Consider the following 23,144-nt stretch of genomic DNA (forward strand, 5'->3'; position numbering starts at 1 on the left):
CATACTGTAATATCTTCTGTAATTACACAATACTCAACTCATATACAGTATGTGGAATCACATCAAATAATACTATACAACTGCTATAAGATCAAAATTTACAATGCTTCCTTTTTTTTGGGTAACTAATGTGCATAACAACCTGCTACGTCTTAACAGAGCTCCTTTTTCTACTGCTTTCCAGAGTTCCTGCAGGGCCTTCACAGCTACCATAGCTGTCCCGGGGCCCTCGAAGTCCCCACTGTACTTCACCCCTACAAGCAGTCCCCTACTTCGGCTGTCAAATCTCCACAGACAAGGGGATGGAATTAATTTATTCACAAAAGTTCTTTATTTAAAATAACCTGCATAGGTCAAATGCCCCCTAACATTTCATTTTTCTGTTGCTGTTTTATTCTTTTCTTGAATATCTGCACATATTTTGGAAAAGGATCAAACACTTCCCCAGGTAAACTGTTCCACTCCTTCACACCCTTCCCAATGAATGAAACTTTATCCCAATCGTTTCTGCTAAAATCCTGTCTAATTTTTACTTGTGGTCGGCCAACTGAAGCCTCTCGCACATTTCCCCCCATGTTTCCTTTCCTGTATAGGCTCTATATAATCCTGTAAGTCCAGTTTTCTCCCTTCTCTTACCCAAGTTTCTCTAACATTTCTGATACACTACTTTTTCTCCTGAAATTCCCTGTTACAAATCTTGCTGTTTTCCTCTGCACACCATCTATTTCTTTTATTAGGTATTCCTGACTGTGTCAGTCCTCTCAGTATGGTGACAAACATGTTTAAACAATGAGCTAGGTTTCTGATGGAGCATTCTGTGAATCAAAGTGGATTTGCACTCTGTCCCCTAGTTGTAAGTTCCACGTCAGTACAATCCCTGGGAGAAACACCTTTCAACTTTCTAGAAGTTAAGAATTTCTCCTCACTAGATACAAAATAATCATGATCATTATGAACAGATTTAAGATGTGCACAGGGATACAACTGTAAGATTGACACGGGATTTGGGGATGGGTAATTTGTAGTGAAGTTTATGGATAAATTCCTGAAGTACACATTGTATGAAGATCCTGAACAGATGACTTAACCTGGACTGTCTTTAAAACTAGTGCATTAGCCTTAAGAAGTCTGCTATTTTCAAGTCTACATGGTATACCACATTTTTTGTATATTGCTCTTTTTTTTTTTTCCTAGTTGCTTTACGTCGCACCGACACAGATAGGTCTTATGGTGACGATGGGATAGGGAAAGGCTAGGAGTGGGAAGGAAGCGGCCGTGGCCTTAATTAAGGTAGAGCCCCAGCATTTGCCTGGTGTGAAAATGGGAAACCACGGAAAACCACTTTCTGAGCTGCCGACAGTGGGGTTCGAACCTACTATCTCCTGAATACTGGATACTGGCCGCAATTAAGCGACTGCAGCTATCGAGCTCGGTACAACTCTGCTTGTAAGAAAAGTAAATTCACCTTCCTATGCCCAACGCAAGCACAACAAGTACCTCTCTTTGTACATTTTACTACCCACACCTGAATCACGTTTCTCATAGTTCTTTAAATATCTTGAAAAACACTCGGCTATCACAGTTGGAAGTTCTGTACTTTCATTAATGTCCTTGTATACTACTGCACTTGGTACTTTCATTATGAAATTATCCTCCTCATCCAGCCGATTTTCCACATTTAATTTGGACTCATAATCTTCGAGCCTATAAAGGATTAAATATGAAATGTTATGCGGATACTGACGATTAAAGCTTCCATAAAACTGACATTGTAAAAGGCCTAGGCCTATGTCAGGTTAGCGATAATGCAAGCAACAATACCTCTTTATAAGTTCACACTTCTGTCCATGAACTTTCGCGTTTCTTCTTCTGAGTTCCGCCTTCAACTGAAATAAATTCCAGTTACCATAAATCTTTTTTTCACTCATTTCGATGCCTGACAGAACAGCTGATTGCATTAGAAAGGATTAAGCATGTCTGCCCATGTCTGTCTATTTAGGTGTTATTATTGGAAAAGACTTAAAACTGGTCAGAGCAAGTGGAAAATATAGTTAAGAAATCCTGGAGATCGTTACATTTTATTATGTGGATTCTCAAGAAAGCTAATTCTGGTGCCAAAAGTAAAGTTTATAAATGCTTGTTAAGACCGATTCTCAAATATGGATCTGCGTGCTGGGATCTGTGCAAGGTGGGTTTAATAAATTCCCTAGAAAAAGTTCAAAGAAGAGCGATGCATTTCATAACCGGGAATAGGAGGAATACCATTAATTGGGAAAGTCTTGAATCTAGAAGAACTAGAGCTCGCCTGTGTGGTCTTTATAAGAGCTATACGGGAAGGGCTGCCTGGAGTAGTATTAGGAATAGGTTGGAACCTCCCTCATACTTATCGAGAAATGATCGTAAGCATAAAATTAGGGCCAAAAACCAGCATACGGAGGCAGGCAAGTTTTCCTTCGTAAACAGGACCATAAGGGATTGGAATAAATCACCTGCAGCAGTCTTTGATAGATTTCCTTCCGGTATCAAGTCATTTAAGAAGACCATTAGTGCTAGTGTAAAGTGAAAAGTAAAAGTTGTAAATTATGGGCACTGAATTTGTGATTTTCTGCTTGGTTTAGATTGTGGAACTAATAGTTTTTCTTGTGGTATTCTTTTTCCAGGGAATTGCTTGTTGTACTTATGTTGTTGTAGTTGTTGTTGTTGGGTAATTACCAATGTTTTAAATTTTTTTTTGCAAGATGCTTTACGTCGCACCGACACAGATAGGTCTTATGGCGACGATGGGACAGGAAGGAGCTAGGAGTGGGAAGGAAGCGGCCATGGCCTTAATTAGGTACAGCCCCAGCATTTGTTTGGTGTGAAAATGGGAAACCATGGAAAACCATCTTCAGGGCTGCCGACAGGGAGGTTCGAACCCACTATCTCCCGAATACTGACACTGGCCGCACTTAAGCGACTGCAGCTATCGAGCTCGGTACTTGTAACGTTAAGCTAGTAGTAAGTTCAACCAATAGTATTGTAAGCTGTAGTGTTAAGCACTGGAAATACTTAAGTTGTGTATGAAATTTTATACGATGATGCTGGATTTAGAATGTTAAACTAGTAGTATTTCTTTTAATTTTTTTTTTTTCTGTGGAATTGCTTGTTGTACTCCAGTTACTGTTGTTGGGTAGTTACATTTTAAGTTTAGTTTTTTATCACTTGTAGTGTTAAGCTAGTAGTAAGCTCAACCTATTGTATTGTAAGCCGTAGTGTTAAGTACTGGAAATGCTGAAGTTGTGTATGAAACTGTATATGATGATGCTGGATTCAGAATGTTAAACTAGTAGTATTTCTTGTAGTATTTTTTCTCCAAGAAATTGCTTTTTGTACTGGTGTTGTTGTAGTTTTTGGGTAGTTATGTTTTTAACTTTAATTCATTAATCACTTGTAGAGTTAAGCTAGTAGTAAGTTCAACTTATAGCACTGTAAGCCGTTGTGTTAAGTACTGGAAATAATTAAGATGTGTGGGAATTTGTATATAATGATGCTGGATTTAGAAAGTTGAACTAGTAGTATTTCTTCTAATATTGTCTTTACATCGAATTGCTTGTTGTACTCTGTTTGTTTGTTTGTTTGTTTGTTTGTTTGTTTGTTTGTTGTTGTTGGGTAATTATGTTTACTTTATTACACTACTGTAAGTGACCATTGCCCCCGGGATATTTCCCATTTGTGATGTATTTGTTAATAATAATAATAATAATAATAATAATAATAATAATAATTCCTATGTGCTAGGACCCTTCTGGTATCTACTGTACTCTTGTGGCGGCAACATGAAATTCGCCTAGAACACTCCCAATGCTCGAATAAAAAATTAACTTGCTGAGAAATTCCCTCTTCTCTGCTATCCAATAAAGTTTCTTGAATGAAACCCAGCAATTAAGACATTGCCCACACAATTTTCCAAGCTGGTTTGGAATCTCTTCTCAGTAAGATATACTTTTTTTTTACAATTTGCTTTACGTTGCAGCGACACAGATAGGTCAGATGGGATAGGAAAGACCTAGGAGTGGGAAGGAAGCATCTATGGCCTTAATTAAGGTACAGCCCCAGCATATGCCTGGTGTCAGTAAGATACTGTAACAAACTGAACAGTGTTCTCCAACTCCTCACAGCTGTTTCACTTCCCAACACTGAAGAAAGTTCCGTAGAAGATAACTGTACATTGTTATGGAATGTCGGAACAAGTAAATGATTATTTACATTACTATAAAGAAATCAAAAGCCATAGGCTCAAAATTAATGCTATATATAACCACCCTTTCATCAAGAATATCAATAAATTAATAGCAGAGTCCCTTCTAACTTTAGTGCTATTATATGTTAATTTTTTCTCTAGAGAACTGCATAAACTCTCAAAACGAATTATGTCATCATCCGATTCTGTAACAGCAACATCACTTTCTTGAGCATGTTTCTTCCTCACTTCGATTTCTCTTCTCCTCTCGTAAGGATGCTTCCGCTTAATTTCACTTTCCTTTGTCAAGTAATTCTGCAAACTTTCAAAAATTGTAGGAAAAGACCCTTTTAAAAGAATGCAGCCTGGCTGAAAATGTTTGATGCACACACCACTGTTCTCGGTAGGTGACCAGTCCTTCCTCAGGATGCTCCTCAGCCCTCTATTTCTCAAGTCCACTTCCTCGGGAAAAGAGAAACAGTTCACATAGGCGGTTTCAACACCATGAATCTGAAAATTACTCTTACATCCTGGAACACAGCACTTTTGTGGTATTGTATATGCATTTAAAATATACCATGTTGCAGCAGTATATTTAACACCTGACACTGGACAATAGGAAAAACAATATATTGTGAAATGTCACCATCGAAACATGAAAACAACGACCACATCACAGTGTGCGAATATGACTGAGTACCTGTTTTCTGTCTGGAGTAAGACTTATGACGTCAGAGCCCCACTGGCTGCGCTCCCGCCTGGTAACTTAAGAACGTCTTGGAATAACCCATTTGAAAATTTACATACATAATTTAAAGCATACAGAATTTTTTTAATAGAATATTGTACTTTTGAAAGTTCAGTGTGCAAAACTCTGTGAGTGAACCAACCACCTCAATCATCCTATAGTTACCACTAGTATTGTGGCCTCATCTGTTTAAATATGAGGGTTGGAGCATGAGTCACGGCAACTATATTTTTCCTCACATTTGCACAGTGCTACCATACAATGGTCATATGTCCTGGAAAGCACGACACTCATAGTACATGGACACAGCACAAGATGGCAGTGCGTTGGACAGGTACCGTGCACAGGGTGATGGGACTGCGGTAGTAAGTTAGGCTCCATGCAGAACGTATGTGATGAGGCAAGAGCAATGTGTGTACATCAAATTGGCCATTCACTAGGGTTGCAAAGCCAAAGAATGTCATAGAGAGCTTATGGCAGCTGTAGGGGATAATGGCATTCCGTACCGAACCATTACAAAATGGACAGCAGTATTTCAGCACAGACGTGAAATAAGCACAACAGTCTGGACAACCTGTTAGTGTCCGAATTGATGTGTCACCTGCAGTAATTACTCAGTGTATGGACATGGACAGAAGATGGACACTACTCAAGTTACAATACAAAGGAGGAACTGAAAAACGAACCATCCACAGAACTTTACGGGAAAATCTTAATCGTTGCAAAATTGCATCATGGTAGGTGCCAAGTGAACTCACTGACATGCAAAGATGGACACAGTATGCCGTATGCTCTGACCATTTGGTATGTTACGAGCAGCGAGGCAAGCAAATGGTGGAGAGAATAGTGACTGTGGATGAATTCAGGGCCAGGGCATATGAACCACAGCTTGAATGCCAGTCTGCAAAATGACAATATGCAGGATCACCATGAAGACAGAAGTTCTGGAAAACCCTTCTCCCATGAAACTGATGGTCACCACGGCTTATGACATCAAGGGCGTGATCGCATGTCACTTCGTACCATATAACACAATGGCGAGACCCTTAGGGATAATTGCCTGGATCTTCTCAACGTCATCGTTCTTCATGACGTCAGACAGGATGCAGCAAAGGCTGTACGGAGAAAATTCAGTGTTAGGGGTGGGAAGTAATGGAACACCCAACCAGACTCATCAGACATGTCTCCATGCGATTTTGACCTTGTCTCCAAAGTGAAATAACCACTGCGTGGGAAACGGTTTGGAACACGCGAGGACACTGCCAATGCTATGCAACATGAGATCGCAAAATTCACACATGGTGAGGTGACTGGTATCCGACATCTCCTGCATTGTTGGCAATGTGCTGTGGACAATCTAGGGGACTACTCTCAGGTTTTACCATAAAAGGTTCCTGTACTCTCTGAGAATTAACATTATGTACAACAAGGATTCCATGGCTGACAGTTCTCTTGTTTTATATTCTATCCCACGTAAACCTATTCTGCATTATTCATACATTCAACAGCACGCTATTCTCTCTGTACATTCCACTTGTCTGGTAGTCCGACTCGTTGGCTGAATGGTCAGTGTACTGGCCATCGGTTCAGAAGGCCCCGGGTTCGATTCCCGGCCGGGTCGGGGATTTTAACCTTAATTGGTTAATTCCAATGGCTCGGGGGCTGGGTATTTGTGCTGTCCCCAATATCCCTGCAACTCACACACCACACATAACACTATCTTCCACTACAATAACATGCAATTAACTACAAATGGCAGATGCAGCCCACCCTCAATGGAGGGTCTGCCTTACAAGGGCTGCACCCAGCTAGAAATAGCCGGACGAAATTATTATTACTACTTGTCAGGTAGATTCTGCATTTGTGTGAAAAAAATAAATACACCCCAACCCTCGTACTAAGTGTAGCTACTGTCTCCAAGGTCTTCCTAAGTTTCTTTAACCCTTCATGACAAACTTCTGGGCAGCCTGTCATTTTTCATTCAGCTCTCAAGATCACGCAAATTAAACTAGTTAATGTGCTCATTGAATGAGTATCTTTGTAACTTAATCTCTTCAATGCCGAGTGAGTTAGCAATGGGGTTAGGGTCGTGTACCTGTGAGCTTGCATTCGGGAGATGGTGGGTTCGAATCCCACCGTCGGCAGCCTTGAACATGGTTTTCAGTGAGTTCAACAGAAGCACCAGGAAACATTCAGGGTACGGAGAAAGTAAATTCTAAATAGGCTACCATATAATTAGTATAATTATCATTAACATGGCAGAAACAACCAAACTGCTAATAAAAGGAACCTTAACATTATTGAACAAGTCAAAAATAACCAACAGATCGCAAATTTAAGCCACAAGATGATCTCTTCCATTTAGACACACTTGCAGTATAAACACAATATAATATACACAAGACCCCGTAACCTCGCAACGTATAGCCAATGCTTGTGGCCATTCTATCACATACCGATACATGCCTAAAGGTCTGATATAATTGTAGGTCTTGCATAAGTTACTGTACCGCTACATTCAGAGAACAGCTAAACAACTGTACTACCACATTTACAATTTTATTTACGTCGCACCAACACAGGTCTTATGGCGACGACAGGACAAAGGGCTAGGAGTGGGGAAGAAGTGGCTGTGACTCCAAATAAGGTGAACTTTTTACTAGATTTCTACAAGATTTTACAGACTTTTTAATATACTAAGGACTACAAATTCATTTTTATCTTTCAGCTCATTTCTCTCATGATGTTTTTTAAAAGATAACATTTTTACACATGAATCATTTATAACTTAAGAATGTAAGAATTATGATGTAATATCCTGACTGTTTAGATAATACGTATATTTCATCCCTTTACACTATCTAGTGTAGCTTAAGATGGCCCAAAGGGGCAGAAACATGTCTTAATTATCTCACGATTTTGCAATTTAAAAATTGTTAATAAATATAGTTGTACTGACTAGGCGGACAACTACATTACCGTTTTTCTATTCCATTTTAAACTGTCAATACAGAATCACAATGAAATTTATCGTATGCGCATTCACTCAAACTGAATTTGAAGAGAAGCTAAAAACCGGTGCAGTGTTCAGAGAAATCATGGCTGCTTTTGACAATGTACGGAGGGATCGGTTAGTGTTTAAACTCCTAAAAACCTCACAGCCCAAAAATACTACAAATCTAATCAATTGCATGCTTTCAGATAGAATAATGCATGTAGCCATCAATAATACCCTCAGCAAAATGACTAAACAACTGACTCCCACAAGGTTTCATATTAGCCCCTCTTTTATTCAGTGTTTATCTTGCAGACATCACATGAACAGTTTCAAAATAATTTGCCTATGCTGTTGATCTCTGTGTAGACACCCAACACACAAAATTTAACAGCCTTGAGGACATGCTATTAAAAGATCTTCACCTTCAGATTCCCACACAGAGCATTCTGCAGGACCATCAACGACCTTCAGACAATGTCATCAACGGCTATTCAGTGACCGCAACAAATAGGCATCCCAATTTAGTTCAAATTTTTCATCTTTAATATTGTGTAGGTCATCAGTCCATAGACTGGTTTGATGCAGCTCTCCATGCCACCCTATCCTCTGCTAACCTTTTCATTTCTATGTAAATACTACATCTTACATCTACGCTAATCTTTTTGTCATATTCATGCCCTGGTTTACCCTTTTGTTCCTACAGCCTACACTCCCCTCAAAAAAGAACTGAACAAATCCTGGGTGCCTTAAGATGTCCTATCAGTTTCTCTCTTCTTCTGGTCATATTCTGCCAAATCATCCTCCTTTCACCATTTTGATGTAGTATCTCTTCACTCATGATTCAATTTATCCATCTCACCTTCAGCATTCTTCTCTGACACCACATTTCAAAAGCTTCTATTCTCTTTCCTTCTGAGCTAGTTATTGTCCATGTTCCACATTCATTGAATGCCATGCTCCAGTATTCAGAAACATCTTTCTAATTCCTAAATTAGAGTTCGAAGTGAGCAAATTTCTTTTCTTGCTTCTTTGCTTGTGCTAGTCTTCATTACAAATCATCCTTACTTCTGCTATCATTAGTTATTCTAACAATATTAATCTACTTTCTGTAAAACTTCATTTCCAATTCTAATATTTCATGCATCACCTAATTTCATTCGACTGCACCCTATTGCTTTTGTTTTGGATATATTTATTTCCATCTTGTACTCTTCCTTCAAGGCTGTGACCCTAACACTAAGAAATTTCTCTAGATCTTCTGCAGACTGAAATAAAATAACAATACCATCAGCAAATCTCAAGAGTTATGATGTACACTTCTTGGATTGTGATTCCCTTTCCAAATTCTTCTTTGATTTTCTTTAGGGCCTGTTCTATATAAACATTCCTGGATTGCTGCTTCTTTATCATAGCCTTCAATTGTTATCACTGCAGACTGATTTTAGCACAGATTGTACATAATCTTTTCTTTGTATCTGATCCCGATCACCTCCAGAATCTCAAATAGTTAGGTCCAATCAACATTAGTGAATGCCTTTACTAGATCTACAAAATGCCATGTACGTAGGCTTGTCCTTCTTAATTTGAACCTCTAAGATCACACATAAAGTCAGGATTGCTTCACGTGTTCCTACATTTCTTTTGAAGCCAAACTGATCTCTTTCCAACTCAGCTTCAACTTGTCTTTCCATTTGACACTTGCCCCACATCATTTTACAAAGCCATTAACTTCCTTTAGTATCAATGACCAGAATAACTAGAATTTTAATGCACTAAGCTACCACCCACTTCTACGTACACAACACAGAGGCAATACACGCACCAATAATGCGCACCGGAGAAGAATTCACAACACTCATGGGTAGCAAAAGGAAGTGATGATCAAATAAGTATGACTGCCAACTCACAAGCATTTAAATGAGGAGGGTTGAGCAGTTATGCTTGAAAGGAATGTACTTCTTTTTTATAATGTAATTTTTCCATATTCATTTCCCCTTTGACCATTATGTGTAATATCGGAAGCCATCTCTTTTCAGTTTTGACTCAGTTAATATATAACAGTAAATTCTGGAGTAGACATAGAAGCGGAGATCATTAAGATAAGTTCCTATTTAAACAGAAATAAACATAAATATTTATTTCTAAATAACTGAGTAATCTGATAGAATCTGATGATGTTCTTTCAAGAATGAAACATGTCATTCTATTCTAATTAAGTTGTTTCTTTTTCAGGTGGAATACTGTTACCATATGTTTTCTCTTTCAGGTAGTTTATATATTTATTTACTAAAAAACAAAAATCTTTTGGCCATAATGCAGTAATCGTGAGGTGAAATCACAGACAATCTGTAATAACTGGCACCTCTAGTTTCTACCCCTGGAGAGTTCTTGAAAAGAGAAAATAACTGGCGATTCCAATGCTGTCAAAAAGTGGGTGGTTGATTTCTTCACCTTCAAGGTAGCCCATTTCTATACAGATTAAATTAATATTGTCAAAAAATGATGAGAAAACATAATTGAAACGCTCAGGAGGATATACTTGGATGTGTTATGGTACAGAGTTAGAAAAGAAAAAAGCATACAATATGTGTTATTTGAACCCCACAAAAACATCAGAACTTCCTAGTAAACACACTGAGCTCGATAACTGCAGTCGCTGAAGTGCGGCCAGTATGCAGTAATCGGGAGATAGTGGGTTCGAATCCCACTGTCGGCAGCCCAGAAGATGGTTTTCCGTGGTATCCCATTTTCACACCAGGCAAATGCTAGGGCTGTACCTTAATTAAAGTTATGGATGTTTCCATCCCACTCCTAGCACCTCCACATCCCATCGTCGCCATAAGACCTATCTGTGTCGGTGCGAAGTAAAGCAACTTGAAACAAAAAAAAAGTAAATGCAATCTCTCATCAATTTCTCCTCTTTTCTTAATAATACATGTATTTGATCCTCTTAGATCAGACGTAAAGTCATGATTGCTTCACGTGTTCCTACATTTCTTCTGAAGCCAAACTCGTATTCACCCAACTATTAAAAAAAAAAAAAAAATCCAACAATGAATTAAAATAACCTTTTCTATATGTAGTGACTATAGGGCCTGCTTGGCCAAGGTGGTCGTGCTTGGTTCAAAAGGGAGATGTGGGTTTAATTTCCCATCAGAAATTTGAAAAATTTTAGAAATGAGATTTCCATTTCAGGAGGAGCACATGGCTGTGAGGTTCACTTAGCCTACACCAAAAATGAGTACAGCTTAATTCCTGAGGACAAAGGCAGCCTGGTGAAGAGCGAACCACTCTACCCCACCTAGTGCCAAGGTTATGGATAATGAAAACCTTTACCTTCCATGCCTCCAAGGGCCTTCATGGCTTGTACGGGGATGACTTTGCTTTTGTATGTAGTGATTATTCTGGACCAGTCTTCACTGGAACCTGAAGTTCCTTGTGTTATAATTCAGCAAGACAGTTCAAAATGAAAATATAAATGAGAAAGATTTGTCAATTACTGTAGCAACAGACTAAAAACTAGTATCTTTCTGGATATAAGTAAAATTATATTGAATTAAATAATAACTTGTTTTCGTAGGAGGAGAATATGATAAAGCTTACCACTCCAAAGCTGAATGAATCCAATTTAACAGAAATATCACCACGAAATGCTTCTGGTGCCATGTATGCTGATGTTCCAAATACAGTAGAGGTGAGAGCAATACTGTGGCTCTGCTGCCCACTAACTCCAAGACGAACTAAGCCAAAATCACCAAGCTAGAGAGAAATAAAATGCACACAAAATATAATATTCATTCAAAGGAAATACAAAATTTCCTATAATTTCACAAAACTATCAAAATTTCTTTAAATGATACAGTATTGGTAGCATCATAGAAGTACTTAAATTGTAATAGAGGGTGTGATAGCCATGTGGAATTGGCTCTGGCTTCTCACCAATGCACTCATGGTTCAAATAGTGGACAAGGGATTTTGAAATGAGAAGTCACATTTTGTCATTCAGATTCAACAACAAGCTGGAGGTCCTGTGGCTACAATCACGATATGAACAGTCTTGTAAAAACTATGATCTTACCTATTCATAGGTCCTATGGCTTTAATCATATCAACAGTCTTGTAAAACTATGAGCTTGCTTACTAAAACGGCAATAATTTAGGATAACAGTGTTCCTGTTCCAGGAGTCACTTGCTGAAATTGACATTTTGCAAGAATTGTTCTAATATTAATCATTAATACAAATAATAAAGAACACACAATAAAACATAATGATTAAACGAATTAATATAAAGAAATATGTGACCATAAAGTATAAAGTGTAGTGCACCAAAGGTGCCTAAGTGCTAGTCCAGGTTGGGTTGTGCTGTGAGGAACCATGCGTATGTCAGTAATGTAATGTGTCATCATCCACTGTTTCCTCTTCTTCTCCCTCTGGTGTGCGATACATGTTTACTTGATCAGTAAATATACTTGTGAAATATGCATGATGATGCACGGGAATGTGCGGAAGAAGTGAGCGAAGATCTGAAAGATTTTCTGGTGAAATAACAACAGGTTTAGTGTACTTATTTGGCAGAATGACTGTCGAAAGATTGAAATGATGATCGTAACCCTTCACATGTCCTTTTTGCAGATGCACTTGATAAGGTTCTCCTCTGTAAGTAGGCTTAATGTCTAATCCCATTTTGTAGTTGCTGGAGAAAACAAAAACTCTTCCCTCTGAAAACTTGGCACCTGGAACATGCCACTTTGTTATGTAGTCTTGTAAAATTCCTAGATCTTTGAACTGGTCTCTCGTTACCATAATGGCATCAAAAGGGTTCTTCCTTCTGCAAATTCTTATTTGTTGGCCATACTGCATCCCAGTAAAAACCTCCCTTCTACTATGATACAATTTATATTCCCAAAATCACGATCACAAGGAAAATAAGAGTGGCCGGGAATCATGAAGATGTGTTCAATATTTGAGAAACGGTCTACATGGATGTAACTTAGACAGGTCAAAGCCATGTTCATGTTTTTATTCTGCCAACTACAATTATCGCTGAAAATATATAATGTCTTCACTTCTGGTGGTATTTTAGTTTCAATATAGTGCATGAAGCATCTTTCAATTTCAGCAGAACCTTGTTTTCCAGTACTTTCATTCCAAAGATACAATGAAGCTGCTCTGTAATTTATATTGTGGATACCAAAATTATTGTAAGTGTATTGTAGTATCTGAAAGTAGTTTAAAATTATTGTAGTGTATTATAGTATATAATTAGAAATTAGTGTGTGTATTTTATTACTGTGAAATATTTGTGTAGTATAGTATCTGTGGAATCTGTAGGATCGACAGTAACTCTCTTACTAGAATTCTGTTGCAGTAATTAGGGTAGACTTAACCTCAGTTTAGAACTGTGTAATTCTTGTGTATTACTTTTGGTTTTCAGCAATTAACAGCAATTTTCATTGTTAGGGTGTTGCAGGCAAAAAATATTTTTTGTACCAATAAGTAGTATTGTAGTAGTAGCAGCCTATATTAATTACCTTACTGTCATGTGATCTTTGTGAACTACCCTAGACAATATTTCTTTCCTTTCATTTTTATTCTGCACAGAATATGTTATTTTATTTTTCCTTTTCTTTTCATAGCCGGCCCCATGGTGTAAGGGTAGCATGCCTGCCTCTTACCCAGAGGCACCAGGTTCGATTCACGGCCAGGTTAGGTTTTTTTACCTGGACCTGAGGGCTGGTTTGAGGTCCACTCAGCCCTCGTGATTTGAATTGAAGAGCTATCTGACGGTGAGGTAGTGGCCCCGGTCTAGAGAGCCACGAATAATGGCCGAGAGGATTCATCGTGCTGACCATACAAAGCCTTGTAATCTGCAGGACTTTGACCTGAGCAGCAGTCGCGTGGTAGGCCAAGGCCCTTCAAGGGCTGTAGTGCCATGGGGTTAGGTTAGGTTTGGTTTTCTTTTCAATGAAATGAAATGTCGTATGGCGTTTGAATATCCCAGGACGGGTTTGGCTCGCCAGGTGCAGGTCTTTCAATTTGACACCCGTAGGCGACCTGCGCGTCATGAGGATGAAATGATGATGAAGACAACACATACACCCAGCCCCCGTGCCATTGGAATTAACCAATTAAGGTTAAAATCCCTGATCCGGCCAGGAATCGAACCCGGGACCCTCTGAACCGAAGGCCGGTACGTTGACCGTTCAGCCAACGAGTCGGATTTCTTTCCAATATTCCATAAGGAATGGCTAAGGAGTGCAAGTGTAGGAACTGTGAGTATGTCCAGGCATTAAGGAGTATGAGGTAGGAGTTGGAGAGTTTGAGGGAGATGATTAGGATTCTCTCAAAGGACATGCATGAAAGTAGGCCTCCCTCAAAAACTATACAGGATACAGTAGGCGTAAAAGAGGGATGGGAAGGAAAGGGGGGAACTGTAGAAGACAGGGGGTCTAATTTTTTAAGGGGAAGGAGATTGCAGGCTAAGGGCTCTATTCAGGATAAGAATTCAGGACGGCTGTCTGTGAGAAATCGGTATGAGTCACTGCAGGTAGAACAACCAAGGGAAGATAAGGAACAGGGAACTGCTGCTGAGAAGTGTGGAAGTAGGGGGAAGGGAAAAGGTAGGAAAGGGAAATGTGTAGTGGATAGGAAAAGACAGGTTGAACAGGGTCACGGGAGGAAGAAAAGGGAGGAGGAAGTAGCTTCTGCGGCTGTCAAAAAAGTTAGGGCTGACCAGGAGGGGAGGGGATCAAATGAGGTAGGTAGGGTTGAGGCTCTGGTCTTGGGGGATTCCATTATAAGACATGTGGGGAAAGTGTGTGGAGGAAAGGGAACCAGGGTAGAGTGTTATGCAGGAATTAGGTTGAGGCATATGTTGAGGAAAGTAGAAGAGAAGGAGGAGGGAAAGAAGAAGGTGGTACCGTTTCATGTTGGTACTAACAATGTAAAACAAGCAGGTATATGTACCAACATAGTTGGGGATGTGTAGGATCTGGTAAATGCAGCACGGGTGAAGCTTAAGGAAGCGGAGATTGTTATCAGTGGAGTACTGTGTAGGAGGAATACTGACTGAAAGGTGATTGGAGATTTAAATGAGACTATGGAGTGGGTATGTGGGAAATTGGGAGTGAGATTTCTAGATCCTAATGGGTGGGTGGGAGATAGGGATCTGCACTCTGCGTTTAGATGGCCTTTACATAAACCGCAGTGGCACATTAAAGTTAGGAAATTTGTTTAGAAGGGTTATAGGGAGGTACATTCCGGGAAATGGGGTGGCCTAGGGAGCGGTGATAAGGGTACACGGAACTGGAAGTCCAGCAGGGAGGACATAAAAATGTTAGTGCTCAACTGTAGAAGTATTGTAAAGAAAGGAATAGAATTAAGTAATTTAACAGATATATACTTACCAGATATTGTAATAGGAGTTGAATCATGGCTGAGAAATGATATAGTGGATGCAGAAATATTCTCATGGGACTGGAGTGTGTATTGTAGAGACAGGATAGGAATGGTAGAAGGGGGAGTATTCATTCAGGTGAAAGAAGAATTTGTAAGCTACGAAAAAGTTAATGACAAACATGAAATTCTAGTTGTAAGGCTCATCTCTAAAGATAACAGGATACTTGATGACTTTGGAGTGTACAGATTGGGAAAGGGTAGCACTGATTCAGAATTATTTGATAAGATAATCAGCTATGTGGGAAACGATATGGAAAGGAACGGGATAGTAGCGAGTGATCTCAGTTTGCAAGTAATCAGCTTCATTTTCCGTATCAAATTCTAATTACAGAGACTTACAATAATTGAAAATCTTCCACCTTTATGATACTTTTTATTTGCTTTATAGCAAAGAAATTAATTATAAACAGTACATGTTTCATTCTTATTTTAGAACATCTTCAGCTCTTGTACAGCTTAGGTGAATTACTAAGTTTTTGAGTACACTATTTTCAGGTACCTTGTTCCTCTTAAAAACTATTTGAATATAAATTGAATTAAAATGATACTAAACAATGTGGTGGTTAATGGGTTAGTGAAACGAGACAGGATGAATACACAGTTAGCATACTTAAAAAACTATATCTATTCATTTGAATAGTTGTTGTTAAAAGTTTTGAACTCTGTTACACTAAAAAATATCTGTTTGTCTTCCAGTTAAAAGGTTTTTAAAATGTACGACTCCATGACATTGCTCTAAATATCGTTGAATGTTCACTTCTTTCACCCCTTCCAGGTTGGCTGTTATTTATTTTGAGCTTACTTAACGTGTCTTAAATTGAGTCTAATGCGGAACTTTGAAGCTGATTGCCGTTCACTAATTGAGAAGGTGGCTTCGTCTCAATTTCTTACTGTTGTTAAACTCCGATTGTACTGTGGCCCTGGGGGAGCTACATTTGAAGCTGCTTTACGTCTTGTATAATAATGATGTGTGTGTTGTGGTGTTTGCTCCCCCTTCTGGGGAGGCAAGGCTGTGGAGAGGGGAGGAGGCGTGTTGCTTACTGTCACGGCTTCGGCTGGAGCAAACATCGGAACACACACATCATTATTATACAAGACGTAAAGCAGCCTCAAACCTAGCTCCTCCAGGGCCACGGTAGAATTGGAGTTTAACAACAATAAGAAAATGAGACGAAGCTCCCTTCTCAATTAGTGAATGGCAATCAGCTTCAAAGTTCCACATTAGACTCAATTTAAGACACATTAAGTAAGCTCAAAATAAATAACAGCCAACCTGAAAGGAGTGAACATTCAACAATATTTAGAACAGTGTCAAGGTGTCATACATTTTAAAAAACATTTTAACTGGAAGATAAACAGATATATTTTAGTGTAACAGAGTTTGAAACTTTTAACAACAACTATTCAAATGAAAAGATATAGTTTTTTAAGTACACAAACTATGTATTCATCCTGTCTCATTTCACCAACCCATTAACCCCCACACTGTTTTAATATCATTTTAATTCAATTTATATTCAAATAGTTTTTAAGAAGAACAAGGTACCAGAAAATAGTGTACTCAAAAACTTAGTGATTCACCTAAGCTGTACAAAAGCTGAAGATATTCTCAAATAAGAACGAAACATGTACTGTTTATAATTAATTAATTTGCTATAAAGCAAATAAAAATATCAAAAAGGTGGAAGATTTTCAAATATTGTAAGTCTCTATGATCTCAGTTTACCAAATGTCAATTGGGAAGGTAATGCATATGGCAGGAAGCATGAACAACAAATGGAAAATAAGTAAATATGGCAAGGGCAGCTGATTCAGAAAGTGATGGAACCAACTAGAGGGAAGAATATTCTGGATGTGGTGCTGGTAAAACCAGATGAGCTCGATAGAGAAACTGAAGTAATAGATGGTATTAGTGATCATAAAGCTGTTTTTGTAGTAGTTAAAAATACATGTGAAAGGAAGATATTAAAATTAAGAATATTAGGCAGTACCATATGGCTGATAAAACAGGCATCAAGGAGATTTTAAAAAGTAAATATGATCGGTGGAAAACTGTAAATAAAAATGTAAACAGACTCTGGGATGGATTTAAAGCAATTGTTAACAAATGTGAAAATAGCTTTGGACTTTTAAAGGTGGTAAGGAATGGTAAAGATACACTATATTATAACAGAGAATTAAAAGACTAAGAAGGAAGTGCAGGTTGGAAAGAAATACAGTTAGAAATGGCTGTGGAAGTAAGGAGAAATTGAAAGAACTTACTAGGAAACTGAAACTAACAAAGAAGTCCCATCGTCGCCATAAGACCTATCTGTGTCGGTGCGACGTAAAGCAAATAGCATAAAAAAGGATAACATGATGACAAGCATAACAGGCGGTCATACAAATTTTAGTGCAAAAAGGTAAGAGTATGTATACGTACTTTAAGGCCGAAACAGGTTCCAAGAAGGACATTCCAGGAATCATTAATGAACAAGGGGAGTGTGTATGTGAGGATCTTCAAAAGGCAGAAGTATTCAGTCAGCAGTATGTAAAGATTATTGGTTACAAGGATAATGTCCAGACAGAGGAGGTGACTAATACTAAAGAAGTATTAAAATTTATCTCTGACAACAATGACATTTAGAGTAAGATACAAAAGCTGAAAACGAGAAAGGCGACTTGAATTGAGAAGATTTCTGGGGATTAACTAAAGACAATGGGTTGGGATATTTGATTATTGTCTGCATGAAGGAGCTATACCAAATGATTGGAGAGTTGCTATAGTATCCCCCATGTATAAAGGAAAGGGTGATAGACATAAAGCTGAAAATTACAGGCCAGTCAGTTTGACATGCATTGCATGTAAGCTTTGGGAAAGCATTCTTTCTGATTATATTAGACATGTTTGCAAAATTAATAACTGGTTTGATAGAAGGCAGTCTGGGTTTAGGAAAGGTTATTCCACTGAAGCTCAAGATACAGCCGATATCCTGGATTCAGGAGGTTAAATGGACTGTATCGCGATTGACCTATCTAAGGCATTTGATAGGGTAGATCATGGGAGACTACTGACAAAAATGAGTGCACTTGGACTAGAAAAAAGAGTGACTAAATCGGTGGCCCTATTTGTAGAAAATAGAACTCAGAGAATTAGAGTAGGCGAAGCTTTGTCTGTCCCTGTAATAATTAAGGGGGAAATTCCTCAAGGCAGTTATATTGGACCTTTATGTTTTCTTATATATCAATGATATCTGTAAAGAAGTGGAATCAAAGATAAGGCTGATGGCAGATGATGTTATTCTGTACAGAGTAATAAATAAGTTACAAGCTTGTGAGCAAGTGCAAAATGACCTCTAGAATGTTGTGAGATGGACAGTAGGTAATGGTATGATGATAAATGGGGTTAAAAGTCAGGTTGTGAGTTTCACAAAGACAAAAAGTCGTCTCAGTTTTAATTATAGCGTTAATGGGGTGAAAGATCCTTTATGGGGATCATTGTAATTACCTAGGTATTAATATAAAGAAATATCTTCATATCACGTAAATATGATTGTAAATAAAGGGTACAGATCTCTGCACATGGTTATGAGGGTATTTAGGGGTTGTAGTAAGGTTGTAAAGGAGAGGGCACATAAGTCTCCCATAAGACCCCAATTAGAGTATGGTTCTGGTGTATGGGACACTCACCAGGATTAATTGATTCAAGAACTGGAATAAATCCAGAGATAAGCAGCTCGATTTGTTCTGGGTGATTTCCGACAAGAGAGTAGCGTTACAAAAATGTTACAAAGTTTGGGCTGGGAGGACTTGTGAGAAAGGTGACGAACTGCTCGACTAAGAGGTCCCCTCTGATGAGTCTAGTGTCAGACCTAAGACGAAATGCTGGTTAATAGAGCAAATGCCTGAAAAGCCTTACAACTGATATGTTTTTGACATTTAAGGGGTATGTTCCGAGCTGACAGTGGAGAGATGGCATGGAAGGACATCAGTAAACGAGTAAGTTTGAGTGGTGTCTTTAAAAGTAGGAAAGATCACAATATGAAGATAAAGCTGGAATTCAAGAGGACAAATTGGGGCAAATATTCATTTATGGAAAGGGGAGTTACGGATTGGAATAACTTACCAAGGGAGATGTTCAATAAATTCCCAATTCCTTTGCATTCATGTAAGAAAAGGCTAGGAAAACAACGGATAGGGAATCTGCCACCTGGGCGACTACCCTAAATGCAGATCAGTAGTGATTGATTGATTGATTGACTGATCGATTGATACGCCTCTGCTGTTCTAAGGGCCTAATATGTGTGTACATTCTGTAACAGGGTTGGTCATTTTCAAATGGACCTAAGTCAGAAATGGTAATGAATAACTAATTGGGACACCTTAACTGAAAGATCAGAAATTCAATCTGAATACTTAAAGGAACTGATGAAACTATTGTCATGATTTCTGTTTGAAAGAAAGATCATGATCGAGAATAGAGGCAAAATGAAAGTGTGTTTATTGTTCAAATAAGAGAAGTTACACCACTTACCATATGACCAGTTTGAAAATATTACACATTAATGTATGTCCTTTTAGTCCTGTTTTCTTGATACGGGGACAGGGGTGAGGTGAGATGAAATTTATGGCATATTTTCACTATCAGATGGGGAACTAATGAAGATGAAATGACGAGGTGAATGACAATAAGGAGGCGGAAGGAATCGTCTATGGCCTGTAAATAGAAACTATCCCAGCATTTGCCTGGAAGTAGAAACGGGAAACCAGAAAATGCCATTCTCAGGACTGTTGACGGTTGGGTTTGAACCCATTTGTCTCTCGAATGCAAAGCTTGGCTCCATAGCTGTAACACATTAACACGTGCGGCCACTCTGATCGATAAATTTACACATGAATATATTTCAAAATTTGTAAAGGTGATAGCAGAAATGAAAAGTGTCTGCCATTTCATTTCTTGAGAGCAAAAGTTGCTGAGATGATTTTTAGGCCTAGTAAAAATGCAAAGCAAATTCACCTCTGTACAGGCCATGAAGGCCCCTGGAGTGGTAGAAGGTAAAGGCTGCCATTATCCTAACCTCAGAACTTGATGGGGTAGAGTGGTTAGATCTATGCCAGGCCACCTTTGACCCCAGGAATTAACATGGTGCTCATTTTCAGTGTAGGGTGAGTGAACCTCAGGGCCATGTGCACCTCCAGAAGTGGAAATCTTGTTTCTTAAATGTTTTCGACTTCCTGACAGAGATGCTGATTTGGGTGTCAAAACAATCATTTTCCATTAAGCAAATGGAGAAGTAAGATATAGATCCTGGTATTAATGTTCAACTGACCAGCATGTTGCTCCAAACTAAGGTCAAGGCCAACTATGTTTATGTGTGTACAACAGAATATTCAGTAAGTCAATTGGAGATTTTCTCAGAGTAAACTGGAATATTCTATTAGGATTGGATTTCAAGACAGGCTTTTCTTTCTTACAGTTTATTGTGGAGTGAAAAGCTACCACTGTAGGGAGTGTTTGAGGACAGACAGTTATACAAAAGAATGTCATTTATCCGGCTCTCATTAATCCGGATCTCCGGTTTATCTGGATCGAAAATAATAAAATTTTATTTTTACTTGTACAGTATTTCTTTTATGGCGTCCACTCCTCTTGGATGTCTTTTCAGCCAAGGATAGTGAAGGACAGGAATTGGAAGTAATTCGGCCACGGTCTATCAAAGGTACCGTCCTGGTGTTCGGCTGGAATTGAGAATGGGAAACCATGGAAAGCCATTCCCAGGGCGGCCGAGGTGGGATTCGAACCCACGTTCTTCTGAATTCAATGCACTACTAATTCACTGATGATGAATTTGAAAATGAAACCGACGCTCCATCAAAAGAAACAATGACTCATGGAGAGGCACCAATGCAGCTGGACGAACTGATGGCCTATTTAGAATCCTTGACTGAAACCACACCAGCAGAACTGTTGTTAGTAAAACGTCTTCATGATCGTGCTACGCGCAAATGCTATACAAATGTAAAACAAAAAAAACCCGTTCACATTATTTTACTGCATAAAACAGAGCTGTAAATGTAAGAAAAGTGTTCTTATATATTTTTGTACAATCAAAAAAAGGTATTACTGTACAACTTATGTTAATAGATTATATACATGAACTGTATTTGTTCTTTTAGTTTTTTGGATTATCCAGATTTTTGATAATCCAGATCAGTTCCGGTCCCAGTTAATCCGGATAAACGAGGTTCTTGTGTACACAGAACCAGCCGCAAAATTTAGCAGACGTAAACTCTGAATTGGAAGATTTCAGTAATTTTTAAGAGATGCTGATTGTAATAAAATGATTATCTGTAGCTAATAAACAAGGCTGATATTTTAATAAGATTGTTAATAGAATAGTGTAGTTTTGAGTTTATTTACAACACATTTGGTAGTTTGAGTAAACCGCTGAGGAAGAGGACAATAAGGTCCTCGAAACATGTACGGTGTATTATGTGATAATAAATATTCCGGATGAGACAAGTATGCTTTTACAGCCTCGGCCAGGAAGCTTTTAGGCCTAGTAGCAGAAAGTAAACATTTTTATGAGTAAGAGTTATAAAATAATATAAATGAGTTGAGTGTGTTAATTTTAAAATACCCAAAAGTGAGATTTTTTTTGATGGATTAAACGTAATTATTGGTGAATAACAAATCACGTTCAACCACCAGATGCCATAATGCTGCTTCAATGAATATGCAACATCTATTTGAAACCTCAATATAGTGGAACAATGCTGTATACGACTGCCCATACAGCATTGTACCATAGCAAACACAACATACGTGAACATAATATCAGAAATAATTTTTGAATGTACTTCATTACACAGAAAGTACATTTATTACATGAACATAGTACACATTGCACAATATTTATCAGTTAATATTAAATATATCTGGTATAATTTTTGACATTACTTTTGAAAATAACTGAAAATATCAACATACTTCAAACAGAGAATCTAGCTAAAATGGAAAAATCAGATATATGTGGACTATTAAACCGCCGTAAAAAATTGACGAACATAAATATGTGAAATAATTCAACCATGTCAAGGTGCACAATACTCCAAGAAGTCAAAATAGCAATGCTAGTCTTCAGTGAGGAGATTTTCGGAAAAATTTCTGTATTCTGTGCTCAGATACTTGCACATATAAACCTTTCTTCTTTTCCTTGGTGATTGAAAGTGGACTTACATATCAGGCAGGAAGATTCTGTGGCAGAGTACCCAATGAAACATCGTTCATTCACAAGCACTCAGTGCAGGTGGATTATTACTGGACAATTTTAACCACATAACCTTCGTTACTTTTAAGTCACAGTCTCCGTTTATGGATGCTTTGACCTCACTTAAGTCCTTAAAATCAGTTTGTTGGAGTTCAGTCACTGTGAATGGTTTGTTCAGAGATGTTTCCCCCATCACATATTCCACTGCAGAGGATACAGTGCTTGTTCGACTTACTTGGTTTGGAGGCTGTTTAGCAGGGATATTCCTCCCACACTGACTTATATATGCCGTCCCTTGATCTCTAAATGCTTTGCACTTAGTATCCTTCCACTTACGTTAAGTTTTCTTGATCTATGCAGTCAGTCTACACTACTAGGACACAATACAGCATCTCTCGCGCTCGTCATGACTCCACTGTGCCATACGGCAACGTTACACCTGGCGCCAAATTTATAGACTCGCAATGAG

The 23,144-nt window shown here is 38.4% G+C and overlaps 1 protein-coding gene across 3 annotated transcripts in view; it reads right to left on the minus strand.

Moving 5' to 3' along the window:
• The window catches only part of LOC136864419 (interleukin-1 receptor-associated kinase 4), a 316,630-nt gene that overhangs the window by 36,228 nt on the left and 257,258 nt on the right, over window positions 1-23,144 (minus strand). For all 3 annotated transcript variants that reach the window (XM_067141393.2, XM_067141392.2, XM_067141394.2), the window contains one exon: window positions 11,569-11,724. In XM_067141393.2, the coding sequence (XP_066997494.1) occupies window positions 11,569-11,724 (156 nt within the window). The remainder of the gene's footprint in view (window positions 1-11,568; window positions 11,725-23,144) is intronic.

This window comes from Anabrus simplex, chromosome 2 (assembly GCF_040414725.1).
Source record: "Anabrus simplex isolate iqAnaSimp1 chromosome 2, ASM4041472v1, whole genome shotgun sequence".
Lineage (NCBI taxonomy): Eukaryota > Metazoa > Arthropoda > Insecta > Orthoptera > Tettigoniidae > Anabrus > Anabrus simplex.